Source organism: Crinia signifera, chromosome 19, assembly GCF_055691185.1.
Source record: "Crinia signifera chromosome 19, ASM5569118v1, whole genome shotgun sequence".
In the NCBI taxonomy this organism is placed as follows: Eukaryota; Metazoa; Chordata; class Amphibia; order Anura; family Myobatrachidae; genus Crinia; species Crinia signifera.
The window spans coordinates 12,009,665-12,031,159 of NC_139226.1; the positions used below are offsets into that span (position 1 = coordinate 12,009,665).

General features: G+C 46.4%; 1 protein-coding gene across 1 annotated transcript; it reads left to right on the plus strand.

Moving 5' to 3' along the window:
- Window positions 1-3,711: 3,711 nt before the first annotated feature.
- Window positions 3,712-18,647, plus strand: LOC146042124 (uncharacterized). Its single transcript, XM_083162043.1, has 11 exons — window positions 3,712-3,810; window positions 5,838-5,897; window positions 6,624-6,823; window positions 7,618-7,653; window positions 7,823-7,861; window positions 9,141-9,212; window positions 12,299-12,538; window positions 13,702-13,755; window positions 14,112-14,180; window positions 15,940-16,033; window positions 16,241-18,647. The coding sequence occupies exons 2-11, from the start codon at window positions 5,851-5,853 to the stop codon at window positions 16,266-16,268; spliced, it is 879 nt and encodes a 292-aa protein (XP_083018169.1). The 5' UTR covers window positions 3,712-3,810; window positions 5,838-5,850; the 3' UTR covers window positions 16,269-18,647.
- The last annotated feature ends 2,848 nt before the right edge of the window (window positions 18,648-21,495 follow it).

Below are 21,495 nucleotides of genomic sequence, written 5' to 3' on the forward strand. Positions count from 1 at the left end.
CTTCCAAGGAATGTAACAATGTTATGTGTAATCTGTGTGGAGAGGAGGGTCACCCCTACAGTAGATGTCCATGGGCAGAACACAATATGGAGGAGAATGTGCCAACTGGGGGAAAGAAAGATGACCAGATGCCAACCTTTCAGTGGGTAATGGGTAAGGAAGTGGCAGGTCAGGAGGGAAATCAGAAAACTGAGAATAAGAAAGTAACATCTGTTGTGGTAGTGGAAAATTCTGCAGTACTAAATCAAAAAGATTCCTATCAAGTAGTAAAGGAAAGTCGTAAAAAAAAGAGAAAAGGAGAGGAAGCAGAAATCAGTTTAAGTAACAGGTTTGGTGGTTTTACTTCAGATGAGGAAAATGAAGGGGAAATTGTTGGAAATGGGGGAGCAAGGAAAGTGGTAGTAAGCTCAAAGGTAGGGGTGGCACGGGTGAAAAAGAGTAAGAAAGGGAATTTTGGAAAGAAAAAGGTAACTGAAATGGTTTCTGATGAAGAAATCCAGGATAGTCTGGACTGGGACCCAGTTGGCACAGAGCTGATTAAAAACAGTGTGGAAAGTATAAGGGAGGGAAGTGGTGTGGATTTAAGTAGTGGAGGGAAAAACATGATTGTATCCCAGAGTGATAGCTTAGTGTCATCTGGGTCAGTAATTGGTCCAAGTATTGAGATGGAAGACAAGGTACTGGGTGATCAGTGTCTGGTACTTAAGTCTGCTTGTGAACCGCCAGACCCAGGTTCCTCTCCTAGTTAAACCCTTGAAATATGGTGGTTGAGAAGGGTAAAGTCACTTCTAAGAAGGTGACTAATAAAAATTGATCTATTGCGGTTTGCATTAAATTATGTTATGTATTAATATTTCATGTGTGTTAAGATGTAAAATACTTGTTATTTATTTGTTTATTTATTGTAATATATTGTAAATTTTGTTGCAAGTTTTAATAAATGGGAGAATTCCCTCTCAGCTCTGGGCCCCATAGCAACTGCACTCCCTTCACCTATGGTAGCTACACCCTGTATATAACACATGTAACTGTGACGGGGAAGGTGGCCCCTCTCAGCTCTGGGCCCATAGCAGCTGCATTCCCTGCACCTATGGTAGCTACACCTTGTATATAACATATGCAACTGTGGCAGGGAAGGTGGCCCCTCTCAACTCTGGGCCCCATAGCAGCTGCACCACCTGCACATATGGTAGCTACACACCTGTATATATCACATGTAACTGAGACAGGGAAGGTGGCCCCTCTCAGCTCTGGGCCCCATAGCAGCTGCACCCACTGCACCTATGGTAGCTACACCCCTGTATATAACACATGTAACTGTGACAGGGAAGGTGGCCCCTCTCAGCTCTGGCCCCATAGCAGCTGCACTCCCTTCACCTATGGTAATAACACCTTGTATATAACACATGTAACTGTGACAGGGAAGGTGGCCCCTCTCAGCTCTGGGCCCCATAGCAACTGCACTCCCTTCACCTATGGTAGCTACACCCTTTATATAACACATGTAACTGTGACAGGGAAGGTGGCCCCTCTCAGCTCTGATCCCCATAGCAGCTGCACTCCCTGCACCTATGGTAGTTAAACCCCTGTATATAACACATGTAACTGTGACGGGGAAGGTGGCCCCTCTCAGCTCTGGGCACCATAGCAGCTGCACTCCCTGCACCTATGGTAGCTACACCCCTGTATATAACACATGTAACTGTGAAAGGGAAGGTGGCCCCTCTCAGCTCTGGGCCCCATAGCAGCTGCACTCCCTGCACCTATGGTAGTTACACCCCTGTATATAACACATGTAACTGTGACAGGGACGGTGGCCCCTCTCAGCTCTGGGCCCAATAGCAGCTGCATCCCCTGCACCTATGGTAGCTACACCATGTATATAACACATGTAACTGTGACAGGGAAGGTGGCTCCTCTCAGCTCTGGACCCCATAGCGGCTGCACTCCCTGCACCTATGGTAGTTACACCCTGTATATAACACATGTAACTGTGACAGGGAAGGTGGCCCCTCTCAGCTCTGGGCCCCATAGCAGCTGCACTCCCTGCACCTATGGTAGTTACACCCTGTATATAACACATGTAACTGTGACAGGGAAGGTGGCTCCTCTCAGCTCTGGACCCCATAGCGGCTGCACTCCCTGCACCTATGGTAGTTACACCCTGTATATAACACATGTAACTGTGACAGGGAAGGTGGCCCCTCTCAGCTCTGGTCCCCATAGCAACTGCACTCCCTGCACCTATGGTAGCTACACCCCTGTATATAACACATGTAACTGTGACAGGCAAGGTAGCAACTCTCAGCTCTGAGCCCCATAGCAGCTGCACTCCCCGCACCTATGGTAGCTACACCCCTGTATATAACACATGTAACTGTGACAGGGAAGGTGGCAACTCTCAGCTCTGAGCCCCATAGCAGCTGCACCCCCTGCACCTATGGTAGCTACACCCCTGTATATAACACATGTAACTGTGACAGGGAAGGTGGCCCCTCTCAGCTCTGGGCCCCATAGCAGCTGCACCCCCTGCACCTATGGTAGCTACACCCCTGTATATAACACATATAACTGTGACAGGGAAGGTGGCCCCTCTCAGCTCTGGGCCCCATAGCAGCTGCACCCCCTGCACCTATGGTAGTTACACCCTGTATATAACACATGTAACTGTGACAGGGAAGGTGGCCCCTCTCAGCTCTGGTCCCCATAGCAGCTGCACTCCCTGCACCTATGGTAGCTACACCCCTGTATATAACACATGTAACTGTGACAGGGAAGGTGGCAACTCTCAGCTCTGAGCCCCATAGCAGCTGCACTCCCTGCACCTATGGTAGCTACACCCCTGTATATAACACATGTAACTGTGACAGGGAAGGTGGCAACTCTCAGCTCTGAGCCCCATAGCAGCTGCACCCCCTGCACCTATGGTAGCTACACCCCTGTATATAACACATGTAACTGTGACAGGGAAGGTGGCCCCTCTCAGCTCTGGGCCCATAGCAGCTGTACTCCCTGCACCTATGGTAGCTACACACCTGTATATAACACATGTAACTGTGACAGGGAAGGTGGCCCCTCTCAGCTCTGGCCCCATAGCAGCTTCACCTCAGCACCCATGGTAGCTATATCCCTGTATATAACACATGTAACTGTGACAGGGAAGGTGGCCCCTCTCAGCTCTGGGCCCCATAGCAGCTGCACTCCCTGCACCTATGATAGCTACACCCCTGTATATAACACATGTAACTGTGACAGGGAAGGTGGCCCCTCTCAGCTCTGAGCCCCATTGCAGCTGCACTCCCTGCATCTATGGTAGCTACACCCTGTATATAACACATGTAACTGTGACAGAGAAGGTGGCCCCTCTCAGCTCTGGGCCCCATAGCAGCTGTACTCCCTGCACTTATGGTTGCTACACCCTGTAGCTACCCCCTGTATATAACAACCCCGGTTGCAGCGTCAGCACATTACCCCCCCCCCCCCCCCCCCCCGGTCCCGGGCTGGATTTCGTTCCCAATCCGCCCCTGCTGTCATACATGGAAACAGTGACGAGCAATGAATTGCTTAGTAACTGTACAAAATATTGGCCAATAACTGTTACTTCCTCATTTGCTGTTAAGTTGCTTAAACTGTCTAACAGGTGCCCCGTTCCTTTGTACTCTACTGTTGCTCCACCCCCCAGCCTCTCTCCTTCCCTCCCCCCTCGCCCTACCCCTCTCTGCCTCATTCCTTCCCTATCTTCCTCCACCCACTCTCTCTCTCCCTCTCACTCAGTCTGCATTAGCAGGAAGACAGCGGTGGCACGATTTGGTAAGAGCTCCTATGTAGTATGTGTATTTTCTAATATAAAGTATAAATAACTTCAGTATATCCGTGAAATGCTGCGTATATCTCAAAACTAAAGATCTGACAAGTTTTTCCTAACTTTTTTCTGAAGTCAAAGTCAATAAATCAGTAACCGCCCGTTGTGCAAATCATTGTGGAAAAGTTACGGTGGGTTTCCTTCATCTCCTTTGACTGCGTATCTGAAAAAGTTACTGTTTTTTTATGTTTGATTTTTGCTTTTTTGTCGCAAAAAAATTGCAAAAAATTTGCATAAGTTTGAAAGTGATTGTCGTGGTTTTTTTGGACATTTTTGAGATTTTTTTGGACTTTTTTTTTGTTTTGGATGAAATAGGAAAGGACTTTTGTGTGTTTCTGGCTGCTCTCATCACCTGGAACTCATAAGGAGTGCAATAATTGGAGTGATAAGATCACTCGAAAAAGTTATTTTATAGGTCTTTGACCGTGTAATTTGCACTTCCGTGTATTACAATGTGTTGTAATTCCTCCGCTCCAAGTCATAACTGTATGCAGCAGTGTAATTACATACATAGGAAATGTTTCTAAGGGCCTCTATCTCCCAGTGGTAAAAATGTCTATAGCATGTGTAATTGTGACAGGGAAGGGGGCATGGCCAGCAGCGGCTTCTACCTCAGTGTAGGAGGGGGAGGGGGTGCTGCCACTGGTCACGATCCTGGGAACCAGCAGATGCACAGTATCCTCCTCAGTACTGCATATGCCTATTTCCCCGGCTTCTATGGGCTAGTTCGACAATAGAAGATACAGATATCTCAGTAAATAGCCCTTACTATGCATGATAAAACTAAAGCTTTTTAGCTCTTGTAGTATCAGGGTATTATAGGAACACCTCCCAATGGGACTGCCTTGGGTGACTGGCAGCAGCTCGGAAGTCACTGCCAGTCACGGTGAAGCCAGAACAGTCTCACAGACTCCACCTGGCTTCACTTAGGCAGAGAACATTGTCGGATTTTACCGGGGGGGGGGGGGGGGGGTGTGCAGTCCATAGGTAAAACCACCACTGGATTAGTCCGATTCATCAGTAAGGGAAATTAACCAACTGCTCTCTGATCTACTGATCTCTGGTCTGCTCACAATTGGGAAACCGTGGATGTCCTGCTGCTCTTTGCTTTCCCTCTGAATTATGGAACAATTGAATTGAAGAGTTTTTACCATTTTCGCGCCCTTTTAATACATCCCGTCCTTATTCTTATATCCTGACACCATGGTCCTCCCATCAAATAATTATGCAGACTCGGTAAAACCAAAGCTGGTACTCCGGGGACTTGTCAAGAAATCAATAATTTTATGTTTCAAGGTGAGCAACATAATAATGAAGAACAACTTACCCCTCTTCTGGGGTCTTTCTTGTCTATATACAGTAGGTAAGTTGTTTTTCATTATTATGTCGCTCACCTTGAAAAAGAGACAATTGTGTCTCAAAACGTTGGGATGCTGAGTGTATTGTTTTGCACATAAAATGATTGATTTCTTGAACAGTCCCTGGAGTGCCATTTTGTTCTTACTGAGTATGTGTGTGTGTGTGTGTATATATATAGATATATATATAGTGGCTGTATGTGTGGGTTTGCTGCAGCACAAACGGAGACAAATCAACTTTTGCAAAATAAAGTTTTACTGTGTGACAACACATATCTCGGTGCCGACGTTTCGGGGTCCCATGTGCCCCGTTTTCAAGGAGAGAGGTGTCTATATATATATATATATATATAGTCTATATATATATATATATATATATATATATATATCTAGTGTCCGTGAGTCTCTGAAACACTGCCATCTGCTGGCAGAGAGTAAAACTACATCTCTTTCTCACACATGCACAAACACAGAAGGTTTGCTTTCTAGCTTTCGCTTCAAGCGGGCTTACTAGTTTGGAATATTACACAAATGTTTGCCTCCAACGTCTGTAAGATTTGGGGTTCACTTAAAATGCAATTTACTGTCCTGTAACGTGTGCTCCATTCTCTCAACAGAAATTTCTGAAGCATGGCCGTCATTGTAGAGACACTCTCGCATCCTGTACAGGAACAAGGGTAAGGGAACATTTTCTGGGTGCAGTATTTGTAAACAGCAGATCTCTCATCAGAAGCAGCATTAGGGCAATTGATCCTTGATAAATGGAACAAAAGGTAACAGCTCATTTTTAATGGGGAATACACATGGTGCAATATGAAATACTGATATGGGTAGAACACTTACTGTAGTACATATTGTAACGTGTGTATACAGCTTGCGATGCACAGCCCTGCCAGGTCAGTAGTGCAAGAAATCATTTACTAAGCAGGCAGCACAACTTAGACTAGAAAGTGTACAATCTAGTACAGTATAGTCAAAATAGGACATAGCTAAAATCGTACCTATTTTAAAGGGAAGAAACGCGTTGGGAATAAGAACCTACCTCTCGATGATGGATGTGGTATACACCAAATAAGCTTTTATATATTGTACAAGACCATTTCTTCTGCTTTTATTGTGTGTAATGCAGGGTTGCCGACTTTTAAATGCTCCTCTCCGGGAGAAGCCCGGAGAGGAGACTTTCCTTACCTGATCGGTGGGCGGGGCTTGACTGTGACATCATTAAGCCACGATTGTGCCATTTTAGCTCCGCCCCCTCCTCTGAGACCCACGGATTGCTGCATTTACATGCCGCTTATTACACTTATTACACTTATTGCACTTAGTACACTTAGTACACTTAGTACACTTATTACACTTATTGCACTTACGCTATTACATGATTTGTGATTTTTATTCTTTAGATGTTTCATAAACAAGCGTGAGAAGGTCATTGAGCCCTGTGCAGCTGATGTGGGTGTCGCCAGGAAACCATCACCGGCCCCGCGGGTTGGGACACGGTCACTGGAAAGTTTAAATCGCCCAATAGGAAGAAGGGGGAGGAAGCGGAAGCAACAGAGGAGATGGAAAAAGAGCGCGACCGCCAGGTGTCATAGTAAGACAGGTGAGAGGTTCCCCTGATCAGGTGCCCGTGCGGTAACATGGTAACCCATGACCTTCCCTAAATGTGTCAGACTCCCTCAAATGGCAGCAATGAGTGACGATTAAAGGGCCGACAGTGCCTACGTCGACAGACAAATGGGTGGACTACAAAAGGTTAACAATCACAAGGTCAACATGAAATAAATGTCACTCTTTTTGTGCCAATGTTGACACCTGTCAACTTGGAACCCCAATTAGTGTAGCGGATCCCCTTGCATGGCTCGCTTTTGCGCACAATGCTTTGGGCAAGGCGACATGGTACGCTACCAATGAGCTCGACATACATTAATTGTAAATCATGAAAACAAAAAATGCAGCTAAAAATGGAGCAAACCCCCCCCCCTCCCACGATTCGCGGCCCCCTCCCAAAGAATGTGGCTCAAAGCCTGTTTTTTAAGCCAATGCTGGTCTTTGTTGTGGCTCTTGCGTTATGCTAAAAAAGCCAATAGGCTGATTTCCTCATTGTGCTCTAGAAGCATCTGATTGGATCATATTTCAAATCTTATATTTCAAACACATGACAGGAGCTGATTGGCCGGACCACCATTTATCATACACAGGAGTTTTCAAACTGTTACGTATGATAACAATTGTTAATAAAACAGCCCCTTAGTTTGTCATCTGCAATGTAATGTTTTCCTATACAAACCTCCTGGTAATAATTGTGGAATTTGCTATAATTCAGCGCCAGTGATTGTTCCTCATGTCCTATAACCCCCAAAGTAAAATATTGTCATTCAATTTCCTTTTCTACAGATCTGTCAAGAAAAATCTTCCAAATGAGTTTTCTCGGTAAGCACCTGTTCACCTTGACTGAGGACATGACTAGTGGGTTAGAATACTGGGGTCACCATAGCTAACATACAGCGCTCTCCTATGTGCAGGTCCATAGGATGGAATATCTACAGTAGCTACATGATGTATAAATTAATTATTACTAACAGATTTTCCATTGTTACAGTTCTCACCCTATTGTCTACTCCGATTCTCGCATACCCCGGTAAGTCCAAGATATTTCTCTAATATGGTTGTTATAGTATTAGGACGGTTTTGCAACTAGTGCAGAGTTATATTCTTCAATTTGTTTTCGACGGTCAAGTTAACACTTGTGAAATGTTGATATGATTACAATAATGTGTCTGAAACCCTGCAGCTGTTCGGGGGGGGCGGTAACGCTGTGTTTTCCGGAAAATGCCGTCGCACGCCAGCCGCTGGAAGGGAGAGCTGCTGACGTCATCATCAGCCTCCTTCTCCCCGCGGCCATCGCAGCGTAAAGTAAGTCAAGACTTAGTCAGCGCTGCGAGCATGGGGAAAAATCACTCAATGGTGCACTGGTGTGGGGGGCCGGTGCGGCGGCAGGGCAGCGTATATGTGACTGCTGGGTTCTAAAATCCCTCAGCCCAGCGATCAGGTCTGAATCTGGGCCTATGACATGGCCTGTATCCAGTACTGTGGCAGGGGACAGATGGTTCTTTTGCAGGGCAGGCTCCAGAGGTGGGGCCAGGGGCAGATTGGCCCGCCGGAAACCGGGCCATTTCCCGGTGGGTCGGCCCCAAACTCACTAAAACCGGGCCGCTGCACTCCCCCTGGGCTGGCTAGGCACTTTGCCCAAAAGCAAAATGGCAGTGGGAGGGCTGCTGCGCATGTGCGACAGCGCACAGCACCTCCCATGGGCCTTCTGCTGCTGGGAACATGCGGGGGTAGGCAGCAGTAACTGGCTCCATCTTCCTGCACCTCCAGCTGGTGGACCGGTGGTGGTGGCGGAGGAGGCTGCAGAGACCGCTCGGCATCTGGAGACAGTAGGTGAGCCCCCGTCCCACCCCGCATGCACCGCCGCCCCCCCCCCCCCCCCCCCCCCCGCATTACATACTACGGTACATATACCGCCGTCAAACACCCCCCCCCCATTACATATACCGCCCCCTCCAACCCAAAATTCAAATAGAGGAGCCACACCAACTGCTATCCCAAACTGACTCACTGGCAGTGGGTGTGGCTTCCCTATTTGAATTTTAAACTGTGTTGCCCCACCTCTGGATCCGCCACTGGACTCTCTTGCATGCTTTCATCGAAGAATAGTAAAGAAAGACAAGTCGGTATGCTGAAATATATGATGTCTGTCCGCATTGCGACTTTTGCGTGACCCATAATCAGGCCCCCAGCATTTACTTTGGAATCAAACCATCGATAACTGGTTGCCAGAAACTGATAATGTACTGCACCAGGACAGCTGATCTCAATGCAATAGTTGGATCACTAACGCACATATGTCTTTGTAGGTTCAGAATTAAAGCCGTCCGTGAAGGAGGGACTCGAAAACCGAAGTCAGTTGTCAGAGGACAGAATAAAATGTAATGGAAACAGCAAAGTTATGGCATGGTGTCCTGATACTGTGGGACTGATTGTATTTTGTGATCATTGTAACAGAGATAAGGCGAAACTTTAACTATTTTTCTTTCAAATGTTCTTCTGTAAATATACCCCTTATTCTGTAAATATACCCCTTATTCTGTAAATATACCCCTTATTCTGTAAATATATCCCTTATTCTGTAAATATACCCCTTATTCTGTAAATATATCCCTTTGGATCTCTACCTGCCTACTCTCCCAAGAGACACACTGTTTTTCGGGCACTCCCTGCAACCCCCACAAAAGATGTGGGCAGAATGCGAGAAAAAAAAAAGGATTAAAACCACGTTCCTGATGAAGGGGGCAGGGTCTAATGATGCATTCCTATGCTAATCATCTAATTTTAGCCACACCCCTATGCAAATAATTTCCAATAGGGGGTAGCCTAATGAAGTGGGTAACCATGCCCCTATCAACCAATCACTTGCTTCTCCTCACCTGGAGTTTCCTAAAGAGGAATTCCTAGATTTAGGCAACTAGGCTGTGGATGTGCTCAGCAGATCTGTTGTCTCATGGCAAAATAAATTGGTCTTGGCGGCAATGCCGTCAGCGGGTGGAATTCCCATATCATCTGCAGCCTGGATTTTAAAACAATCCGTTTTTGGGGAGATGTTTCAAGGTTTGGAAAGAGATTGTGGATAAGTTGTCCAAAGCAACCAATTGGCCTTTGCTATGGGTTATATATCCGCGGTTCTGATTGTTGTAAGTACCAGCTATACATATATTGTATTTACGGTTTCAAACAACTTTTTTAATCTTTTACATATTTTTAACCAATAAATTGTTATATACAGTATATTCTAAACCCGTTGCATGTTTTAGATACAGCGCAGTTTAATCACCCTTTTCCTCTCATTTACTTCTCTACTGGGACTGATACATCGCCCCCATAAAGTAGAATGGCGTAAGTTTGGTATAAAGAGTTAAGTTTAACAGAATAATAACAGTATATTTACTAAAGCTGCTAAAAAGGAAAGAGGTGCTGTTGCTCATATCAACCTATTAGCTAATTTTCTAGGATGCAAAAGAGAGATGATAGACATTATTTGATTGGTTGCTAAGAGCAACACCATCTCTTCATTTTTAGAAGCCGTAGTAAATTTAATCCTAAGGGAGCAATTCAATTGTCTGTGAAAAAGCAGTACTTTAGCATGGATTAATTTATCACGCATATTGCGTGAATGTCCAATGACAATGGCTGTTCGCCAGTATACACGCTTCCATTTTTCACCTTATCCAATTGCAAATTTGTTAAAATGAGATTGAAGTGTAGGTGAAAATAGGGAAATATGCCTGTACCCCCCAAAAAATGCCAAATAATATAGAATAACAGTATAGAAGTAAATCAGTGGTCATAAGAAAAGTATTTGGGGTAAATAAAATGGGTCAAATGCATTTTTTTTTTTTAAGTTTAGAAAAAGTGTTTTTCAGCAAAATAAGTGCTCAGATAAAAATAGGGGTACATAAAATGGTATAATTATATATTTGGTTCATTTTAAACCGGTCTACAAAAAGCAACTTCCAAATAAAAAGGATTACTCCCACCTGCAAACCTAAAACACTTGTCCACACTCATGTCTAAAGATCTTCGATCAGAGCTCCTGGAATTTCCATACCATACCGCAATGGCATAAGTCAACAGACTCTCAATTACACAACTGTAGAAATTCATAAGCATGGGCCTAGATAGACCAGCTGCTCGTAATCTTCTCAGAAAAAAAAGGCGTTGCTGAGCCTTCCCAACTGCCACTGCGGTATGTTTGGACCAGGACAGATCTTCCGAAAACGTAATACCCAAAAATTTAGTGTCTGTAACTCTTTCCACCTCCTCACCATTTAAGACCAAAGGACTGGTGATTGAACTTCTGGATCTTCTAAAATCAACAACTACCTCCTTAGTCTTTTTACTATTCAGGAGTAGGTTGTTAGCCTCGCCCCACTCAATCAAATGCTGCACCTCTGACCTATAGCTTTCTTCCTTACCCCCACTAATCAAACCGACCACTGTAGTATCGTCAGCAAATTTAACAATGAGGTTAGACTCTGAGTTTGAGAAACAATCTGAAGTGTACAAGGAGTACAAAAAGGGACTTAGGACACACCCTTGAGGGACACCTATGTTCAGGACAAGTTCTGACGAAGAAGAAGAACCCACCCTAACTGACTGAGGACAATTCGTCAGAAAGTCCAACAGCCAGTCACAGATGGGAAGACTATAACCTATCTCCCGAAGCTTCGCAATCAACACCGCAGGCACAACCGTATTAAAAGCGGAGCTATAATCCACAAATAACAGTCTAACATAGGAGTCCTTTGTTTCCAAATGACAGAGAATCTTATGGAGGGCAGTAAGAGCAGCATCCTCGGTGGATCGGTTTGACCTATACGCAAACTGATAACAGTCAAAATCCACCGGGATGACGCTCTTTAAGTGATTCAAAACCACTCTCTCTAAGCACTTCATAACTAGAGAAGTGAGGGCAATCGGACGGTAATCGTTTAAACAAGATGCCCCCGACAACTTAGTGACTGGGATAATTTTTGTGACTTTAAAACATTGTGGAACAATACAAGATGCTAAAGATAAATTAAAAATCTTTGTAAAAATTCCTGCTAATTGGTAAGCACAAACACGTAGGACCCTGCCTGGAATGCCATAAAGCACCCATCACTTGGCACTTTTTTCCCCTGTAAAATTTACATAATAATTGGCCAATTAAAAATAATTACAAACTTCCAGAGAATTATCGCTGGACATTTTCACTGACAATTGTATAGCGCCTTTTCCGAATTCATTGGAAAAATCGAAATTTTTATTGTGAAAATGGGATTTCGCTTACAATTGAATTCCCCCCTAAAGGGTCAAAGTATCAAATATTCTGCAAAGGACAAGCGCCCATGGCAACCAGTCAGATTCCAGCTTTGATTGTGTAGACCGTACTTGATACAGTAGATGATACTTAGAGGCTCATTGTGTGATACGAGTGACTTTACCATTGATCCTCTGCTCCTGTGTCTTCTGTTAGACGTTTGTGATATCCCAGTGAAAGATTTTCCCATCATCATAACACGCGATGAGAAGAATTACACCTTCAATCAACCGCTCCTCTGCCCTGAGAGAACCCAAATGTTTGGCTCCTATTCCGCCTGTTTTAAGAATGAATCTATGCTGAATATTTTCTTTGGCAGTGACAATGACAGCTATGTGTTTGTACAGCACGGGAGAGGGAGAACAACCGCTACACCTGTCAGAATACATTCCAAACGTAAGAACTGTTTCCTAATAGAATTCTCGGTACTTGTGTATTATCACGGCGGCAGTTACGTAGTCAGCGTAGCGTCCCTGTCAGAATCAGCGTAGTGTTCACGCGGCCAGCGTAGTCAGCGTTCCTGTCAGTATCAGAGTTGTGTTCCCTCACGTTAGCGGCTAGCCAAAGCTTACGTAGATAGCATAGTCAGTCAGGGTTATGCAGTTAGCAAGTCACCAAGCCCAAAGCATGGTGAGGGGACGCGGAATACACATCAAGTATTCCGCGGCCGCTCCCCATGCTTCGGGCTAGGTGGCTCCCTGTGCTCGCCACATTTTATAAAATCAACTCCAAGCCACTGTGGATAGTGGGGGTATGAACAGGTCGGGAGGATGAGTACCGCATCCCCTCGCGGGGCTCGCCACTCTTCAGGCTGGCGTGGATAATGGGGGTTTGAAATGGAGACATTTGCCAGTATGTAACATGGAGCACTTGCAAATGCGTCCTTTATTGTGCGTGAGAAGCACTTGCGCCCCCCCTTTGTGCAGGAGACGCACGCGCTACCAAACCTCTAACCCTGTCCATCTCCCTGAAGCGGACACAGGCAGGGTTGCCGTACCCTGCCGCAATGATTACTGAGATGCACTGCATCTGAGACAGATGTAGCGCCTCTCCACCGTAGCCCGCATGATCGCCTCTCCGCCGGTGTCCGCCAGCGCAGGGGATCCGGCGGATACCGGCGCTGTGTGAGAGACGCTCATTAGGCTTGCCAGGGATGCCGGGGACAGAGTTGCAGCTCCCGGGGACAGTACGGTGACTACGCTGCCTGACAGGGACACTACGCGTACTATGCTGGGCTGCCGCGGGGACACTACGTTCCGGGTGTCCGGCGGCGTGTGGCAACGATCCTCCGGCATCTGCAGCCGGAAGTGCGCAGTGACGACTTCCGGTCGGCAGCTCAGGGTGTCCGGTGGCGTGTGGTGAGCCCGGAGTCTAAGTATAAAAATGTTATGTGCATGCAGTGCTGTAGGTTGGGCTGAAGACTGGAGTCGTCCACCCGAAATGTTTATTTATTCATATATATATATATATATATATATATATATATATATATATATATATATATAATAGATAGATACTGTATATATAACCAGCCCCTAATACAGATGTTGTTACTGCAGTGTGTAAGCCATACTTGGAGGATCAGACTGGAAACAATGAAAACAACACAGCAGGTATGAGAATATTATTTTGTATTACGTTCTCTTTGGTGTAACTGGGAAATAGTGGGGTGTGGATATGCGATATTAGGCATTGGAACTATATACAACCAATGTGTATTATGGCAGATGCCTCCTGGTGCATTTCCAGTGTTACCCTTATTGCTATTTATTATGGTCTGTTGTAAAATAATACGTACATGTGTGCAATCTAAAACTGCAGTCTGAATGATGTGGGTGGGGGGGGGGGGGGCGATGGATGTGCGCGGTTTCATAGTGACTCATTGTAGAATATATCACTGCAGTTATTTGCCTGAAATATTAAATTGTGAATGCTATCTGCCGTAACAAATTTCTTTCTGTTATTTTAGGAAATAAGCCGTCCGTGGAGGACAGGAATATAACAGACTCACAGAAAGAGAACGTCCCCAAACCTGCAGGTATTCTGACCATTATGCTTAATAAACCTGTCTATTATGTAGAGCCCAGGTTCTCAAAGTCGGTTTACACAGTAGGTCCACACAGGGCATGTGTTGCCGGTCTCCTCACATAATCACAAGTGAAGTAATTATCTCTACCTGTGAATCTTTTAAAATGTGTCAATGAGTAATGAATGCACCTGTGCACCTGCTGGGGGACCTGGAAAACGTGAACTGTGTGGGGTCCTGAGGATCAAGTTTGAGAACCCCTGAAGTAGAGCAGGGGTGGCCAAACCAGCCCTCTAGATCTACCACCGGTCCACGTTTTTCAAATCACCTAGCTGGCACACAGGCGTAGTCATTACTAACTGTCACATTTCCCAAACCCCCTAGCTGGTGTACAGCTGTAGTCATTACTAACTGTCACATTTTCAGACTCCCTAGCTGGTGCACAGGTGCAGTCATTACTAACTGTCACATTGTCAAACATGCTGCTATTCCTACTATAGATCCACAGGTGGCCTGACAAAGGGTTGCCGACTTTTAAATGCTCCTCTCCGGGAGAAGCCCGGAGAGGAGACTTTCCTTACCCGATCGGGGGGGGGCTTGACTGTGATGTCATTAAGCCCCGCCCCCATTACGGGAAATAGTAGAAATGACTGATCTCCATGGAGGGGGCGGGGCTAAAATGACACGATTGTGCCATTTTATCTCCGCCCCCTCCTCTGAGACCCGTGGATTGCGGCATTTACATGCCGCGATTCAGGGGGCTCAGGGGGGTCCCCCAGATTCCGGGAGGGTCGGCAACCCTGTGGTAGATCTTGAGGACAGGTTTGGTCACCCCTGATGTAGGGTGTAGTTACAGAAGCAAACAAAACATCATATATAATGCATCACTCTACACCGAATCCATTAATTGCAATATAATTGGTGGTCTAGTGGTCCCCAGACCTTTAAGCTGCTGTGACAAACCACAAATCTCCACATCCCACATAATACCCCTCCCGTATATCACATGTATCGCCACCCCTCTAACAGTGGAGCTTAGAAACACCCCAGAAGTTGTTATACTCCCAGATAGCGCCCAGTCCTGTCCCTCTAACAGGTGTCATAATGGATACAGATGGAAGCCCACATTAAATGAGTATCTGAAGGAACAAATATTCTGCCCTGTGACCAGGCAAAGGTTTCCTGGGGGGAGGCAGGATGGGGGGATTCTGCTGCAGATGTGTCCCCTACAGCTGTGTTGTTTGTGTAACTGAAGGCCCCCATACATAAGTCCAACTTGTCCTTCCTAATTTCCCCTGAGCTCCCCAGCAGCCGCCCGGGAGGCTCACTATGATTTGGTGCATGCGATTTATCCCATGTAATTCCCGGGGAACTGCGGGGGGGCAGGAGAAAAAAAAACCTGAGCAGTGTGGTCCGGGGCGGGCTGTCCGGAAAGTCCTAAGCGGACACTGCAGACAGCGGCAACAGAATTGGAAAGAAAAATTCAAAACATAGGCCGGCTGCTGATTGGCTGCAGGTGCTTTCAGCGGCAAGGCAGCGAGCCCGCTGATTGGCTTAGAGAGAGAGAGAAAACCGGGTCCGACCCGATGTGCATGGGACCGTGCATCGAGTCGGATGGGGTGTCAAACACATCCGGTTTGGGCCGTCTGAATAAATCGGATAAGTGTATGGGCACCTTGAGATTGGGTTTGCATGTATTTCTTTATACAATATATGACCAAATGTTTATTGGTAATGGAACGCTTGTTACCATGTTTTTTTGTTATTGTAGACGGTGAAGAGAAAAACGGGTGGCAGGCGTTGGGCTATTTATTAATCCCGATTCCGTTGTTGGCCTGTTTCTTTTTTGTCCAAACAGTTAGAAGGTAAGAAATGTTTGTTTGGAAGAGCAATACTTCTCTATAGTATAGTAATCCGATCCCATAATTGGGGTGGGAATTCTGTCTGTATAGGGGCCTGCGCACTGTATAAACTTTGTCATGGACAGGTCTTGTGAATTCTCTTCCATTGTTACATTGTAGAGGTATGAAGACTTGTTACTTCACCTGTACATTCTGTTTCTATCTTTCTAGGAACCGTAACTTTCTGGCGCAGCAGTGACGCTCCCTCTGCTACCAGTTCTGAAGATTCTGGGAACTAAAAATAACTTCTCCTGAAATCTCTTATCCAAAGTGTTTTTCTCAGTTAGGGTCTATGTACTAAGCTTAAAGAGATAAAGAGCATGAAGATCAAGTATTAATCTACCAGCTCCTATTGCCCCATCCTAAGAGAGATCGCTCCGCACACATTGCTGCACATATTTATCTATTTATTGATCATTACCAGTTATCTACATAGCGCACACATATTCTGCAGCGCTGTACAGAGTATAGTTGAACACTCACATCAGTCCCTGCCCCAGTGGTGCTTACAGTCTATGCTCCCTACCACATGTACACGCACACACAGACATTCTAGGGTTAATTTTTTGGAAGCCAACTGACCTACCAGTATATTTTTGGAGAAATGTGGGAGAAACCCGGAGTACCCGGAGGAAACCCACGCAAGCACAGGAAGAATATACAAACTCCACACAGTTAGGGCCATGGTGGGAATAGAACCCACGACCTCAGCGCTGTGAGGCAGTAATGTAACCATTACACCGTCCGTACTGCCCTGTATATATAACACATGGTGGGGATAGAACCCATGACCTCAGCGCTGTGAGGCAGTAATGCTAACCATTACACCATCCGTACTGCCCCGTATATATAACACATGGTGGGGATAGAACCCATGACCTCAGTGCTGTGAGGCAGTAATGCTAACCATTATACCATCCGTACTGCCCCGTATATATAACACATGGTGGGGATAGAAACCACGACCTCAGCGCTGTGAGGCAGTATAACCATTACACCATCCGTACTGCCTGTATATATAACACATGGTGGGAATAGAACCCATGACCTCAGCGCTGTGAGGCAGTAATGTAACCATTAAACCATCCGTGCTGCCCCGTATATATAACACATGGTGGGGATAGAACCCATGACCTCAGCGCTGTGAGGCAGTAATGTAACCATTACACCATCCGTACTGCACCATATATATAACACATGGTGGGGATAGAACCCATGACCTCAGTGCTGTGAGGCAGTAATACTAACCATTACACCGTCCGTACTGCCCCGTATATATATCACATGGTGGGGATAGAACCCATGACCTCAGCGATGTAAGGCAGTAATGTAACCATTACCTTATCCGTACTGCCCCGTATATATACCACATGGTGGAGATAGAACCCATGACCTCAGCGCTGTGAGGCAGTAATGCTAACCATTACACCATCCGTACTGCCCCGTATATATAACACATGGTGGGGATAGAACCCATGACCTCAGCGCTGTGAGGCAGTAATGCTAACCATTACACCATCCGTACTGCCCCGTATATATAACACATAGTGGGGATAGAACCCATGACCTCAGCGATGTAAGGCAGTAATGTAACCATTACCTTATCCGTACTGCCCCGTATATATACCACATGGTGGGGATAGAACCCATGACCTCAGCGCGGTGAGGCAGTAATGCTAACCATTACACCATCCGTACTGCCCCGTATATATAACACATGGTGGGAATAGAACCCATGACCTCAGTGCTGTGAGGCAGTAATGTAACCATTATACCATCCGTACTGCCCCGTATATATAACACATGGTGGGAATAGAACCCCTGATCTCAGCACTGTGAGGCAGTAATGCTAACCATTACACCATCCGTACTGCCCCGTATATATAACACATAGTGGGGATATAACCCATGACCTCAGCGCTCTGAGGCAGTAATGTAACCATTACACCGTCCGTACTGCCCCGTATATATAACACATGGTGGGGATAGAACCCATGACCTCAGCGCTGTGAGGCAGTAATGCTAACCATTACACCATCCGTACTGCCCCATATATATAACACATAGTGGGGATAGAACCCATGACCTCAGTGCTGTGAGGCAGTAATGTAACCATTACACCGTCCGTACTGCCCCGTATATATAACACATGGTGGGGATAGAACCCATGACCTCAGTGCTGTGAGGCAGTAATGCTAACCATTACACCCTCCGTACTGCCCCGTATATATAACACATGGTGGGGATAGAACCCATGACCTCAGCGCTGTGAGGCAGTAATGTAACCATTACACCATCCATGCTGCCCCGTATATATAACACATGGTGGGGATAGAACCCATGACCTCAGTGCTGTGAGGCAGTAATGTAACCATTACACCGTCCGTATTGCCCCGTATATATAACACATGGTGGGGATAGAACCCATGACCTCAGCGCTGTGAGGCAGCAATGCTAACCATTACACCATCCGTACTGCCCCGTATATATAACACATGGTGGGGATAGAACCCATGACCTCAGTGCTGTGAGGCAGTAATGTAACCATTACACCGTCCGTACTGCCCCGTATATATAACACATGGTGGGGATAGAACCCATGACCTCAGCGCTGTGAGGCAGTAATGTAACCATTACACCATCCGTACTGCCCCGTATATATAACACATGGTGGGGATAGAACCCATGACCTCAGCGCTCTGAGGCAGTAATGTAACCATTACACCATCCGTACTGCCCCGTATATATAACACATGGTGGGGATAGAACCCATGACCTCAGCGCTCTGAGGCAGTAATGCTAACCATTACACCATCCGTACTGCCCCCGATGTGTCCTGAGCGATCTGCTTAGAGACAAAACCTGGTGATCTGAGCAGGATAGACAGACAGTGCATGCGCTGTCTATCTCTGTGGGCGATGGTGACACGCGCATCGCCATCACTAGAGTGCGCACACAGTGATCCCTGCTCCATTTCCAGGCTTAGAAATGGGGCTTAAATCGTAGCCTGTAACATGACAGTTAGCAGCCAATTGGCTGATAGTTTATCTCCATCTAAGGCTTAGTAAATAGACCATTTATTCATTTAGTATCTCACTTAGGGCCTTATTCTGATCGGTGCGGCCCGATCAGAAATATGCGGTCATGTCCGTGCAGGCGAATCCCCGCCTTCCATACGGATCGCCACCTCCGTCCGTATGCGGATATGTGGCGGTCCGCATGAAAGTGGACGGGGATACGCCTCCTCCATGTTGGGAGCAGCCCCTGCATTCGATGGTCGCCGAACATCGAATGCAGGGCCGCACGCTCCACCAGGTCCCGCCACCCAAGACCACACGGACACTTGTCCGTGTGAAATCATGTATGGGGGCGGGCAGCTGACATCTGGCGATGTCAGATGCCCGCCCCCTGCACACGCGTCACGGCTTCATTACCATGCATACGCCCCGCGTTTGCATGGGAACGCCCATGAAACGCGGGGCGTATGCATAGGGTAATGAGGCTAAGTAGCCCCTCACGCCCCTCTACGCCCCCTGTGCGGCGTAGAAAGAATACGTGCGGCGAAATCGCCTGCACATGCGCAGAGTGACCTCTGCACATGCGCAGACGATCAACATCGGCGGGACGTTCGCATGCGGTAAAATCCGCACCGATCAGAATAAGGCCCTTAACCTTTTGGATTTTCTTTGTATGCAATTTTCAGTTTAAAGCCCAGGACTGTTCTGGACCATGTCTGATGAGCTTATTAATATAAAGGCTATAACAGAAGCATCAATATATATTCCATTTACTGCTACTAGACGTAGGGCTATATGATTTATCACTAGCATTAACACTATGTCGCTGCTGTCTCTCCAGTTCCCCTCATGTATGTACTGGCTCACACAGGTTTTACCTTTTTAGTCCCACTCATGGGGAAAAAACATATGTATTTTTAAACATTGTTTTATTAATAATGATAATATGTTCATATATTACACATAACATACAGAATGATATAGACAGTGCTCTCAGCCAGCGTACAGGGACCAGTACCCACAGTAATTGGCAGGGTTCCAGCTGCGCTGGTGACACCGGCTGGTGGGTCCCACCTCGCAGTCCAGCGGTAGCGGCGGGTGCACCGTCATTGCTGCCGCACAGGGAGGGGTAACAGTCACATAGTAACATAGCAGGTAAGGTTGAACAGGGACATTTCACACATCAACTTCAACCTATTTTATCGAAACTAAGTGGGTAACTTCTAGTGATGTCCTCCCCAGGATTATACATTTTGATTCTACAGTATATTCAGTGTTGGCTTTGTTTGGCCCGGTAATCATAGCACTAAACCATACCAGACAGGAGCCGTCCTGTCCCTTATTGCAGGGGTTATCATGGCCCCTGTACATGCAGGTGCCCCTTCAGGGCTTGGAGCCCAGAGGCTGGTGTCGCCAATGTCCCTGGGACTTACACTCCTGGTGCTATGTGATAGTAAGCAAAAACAGCCATTTCCAACCCCACACTACCACCAACACCCGCTTCCCTGCCCCTCAAGGGGAAGTGCGGAGGTGGCATCTCATAAGCTCCACAGCGGCTACCTGCATTAAGTACAACAAGGATTTCCCATAGGCAACCTTAATTTTGTGATAGACAAAGTAGGTGGTGCCCAGACTTGGGGACACTAGGTAGATGCCTAAAGCTTACTAGAGGCGGCCTTGGTTGCTGACCTAGATATAAAGCAGATCCACATTATATTATGTTCTTAGCAAACATAGGGTGAAGAAAATCTTAAGTCAGTGCATCTAAAGACCAGCTACTAATGATGTGTCGTTGTCGTTGATGAGAACGTTGATAGCGGTATTGAGTTAAACACATTTTCCATTGTTTGTAGACTGAGTGCAAGCTGTCATGTAGTTCTGATGCCGCGTACTGTACATCATAGGTGCCGATTTATGTTTTTGCTGGTGGGTGCTCAAGCCAAAAATATAGGGGAGTGGCTTCATGGGAAAGGGGCGTGGCCACAAAATACTACTGATTTGTATTACACAGTTGTCTCCAATATTCAAATTATGGCATCAGTGCCAAATACATAAATGCCCCCACAGTGCCAAATACAAAAATGCCCCCACAGTGCCAAATACATAAATGCCCCCACAGTGCCAAATACAGAAATGCCCCCACAGTGCCAAATACATAATTGCCCCCACAGTGCCAAATACATAAATGCCCCCACAGTGCCTAATACATAAATGCCCCCACAGTGCCAAATACATAAATGCCCCCATAGTGCAGGTACATAAATGCCCCCACAGTACCTGTGCCAGCGACGAGGTAGGGGGAGTGCAGTGGGACACGTGCAGGTGAGCCGCTGCTGAGCGGGTGGGTGCTCATCAATTTCCATGGGTGCTTGGGCCCTCAAGCACCCACAGAATCGGCACCTACTGTAT

Coding starts and splice junctions, on each gene's coding strand:
- LOC146042124 (XM_083162043.1), top strand. CDS start 5,851: ATGGCCGTCATTGTAGAGACACTCTCGCATCCTGTACAGGAACAAGG. Junction 7,654..7,822: donor CTTCCAAATGAGTTTTCTCG/GTAAGCACCTGT, acceptor CCATTGTTACAG/TTCTCACCCTATTGTCTACT. Junction 9,213..12,298: donor GTCAGAGGACAGAATAAAAT/GTAATGGAAACA, acceptor GTCTTCTGTTAG/ACGTTTGTGATATCCCAGTG.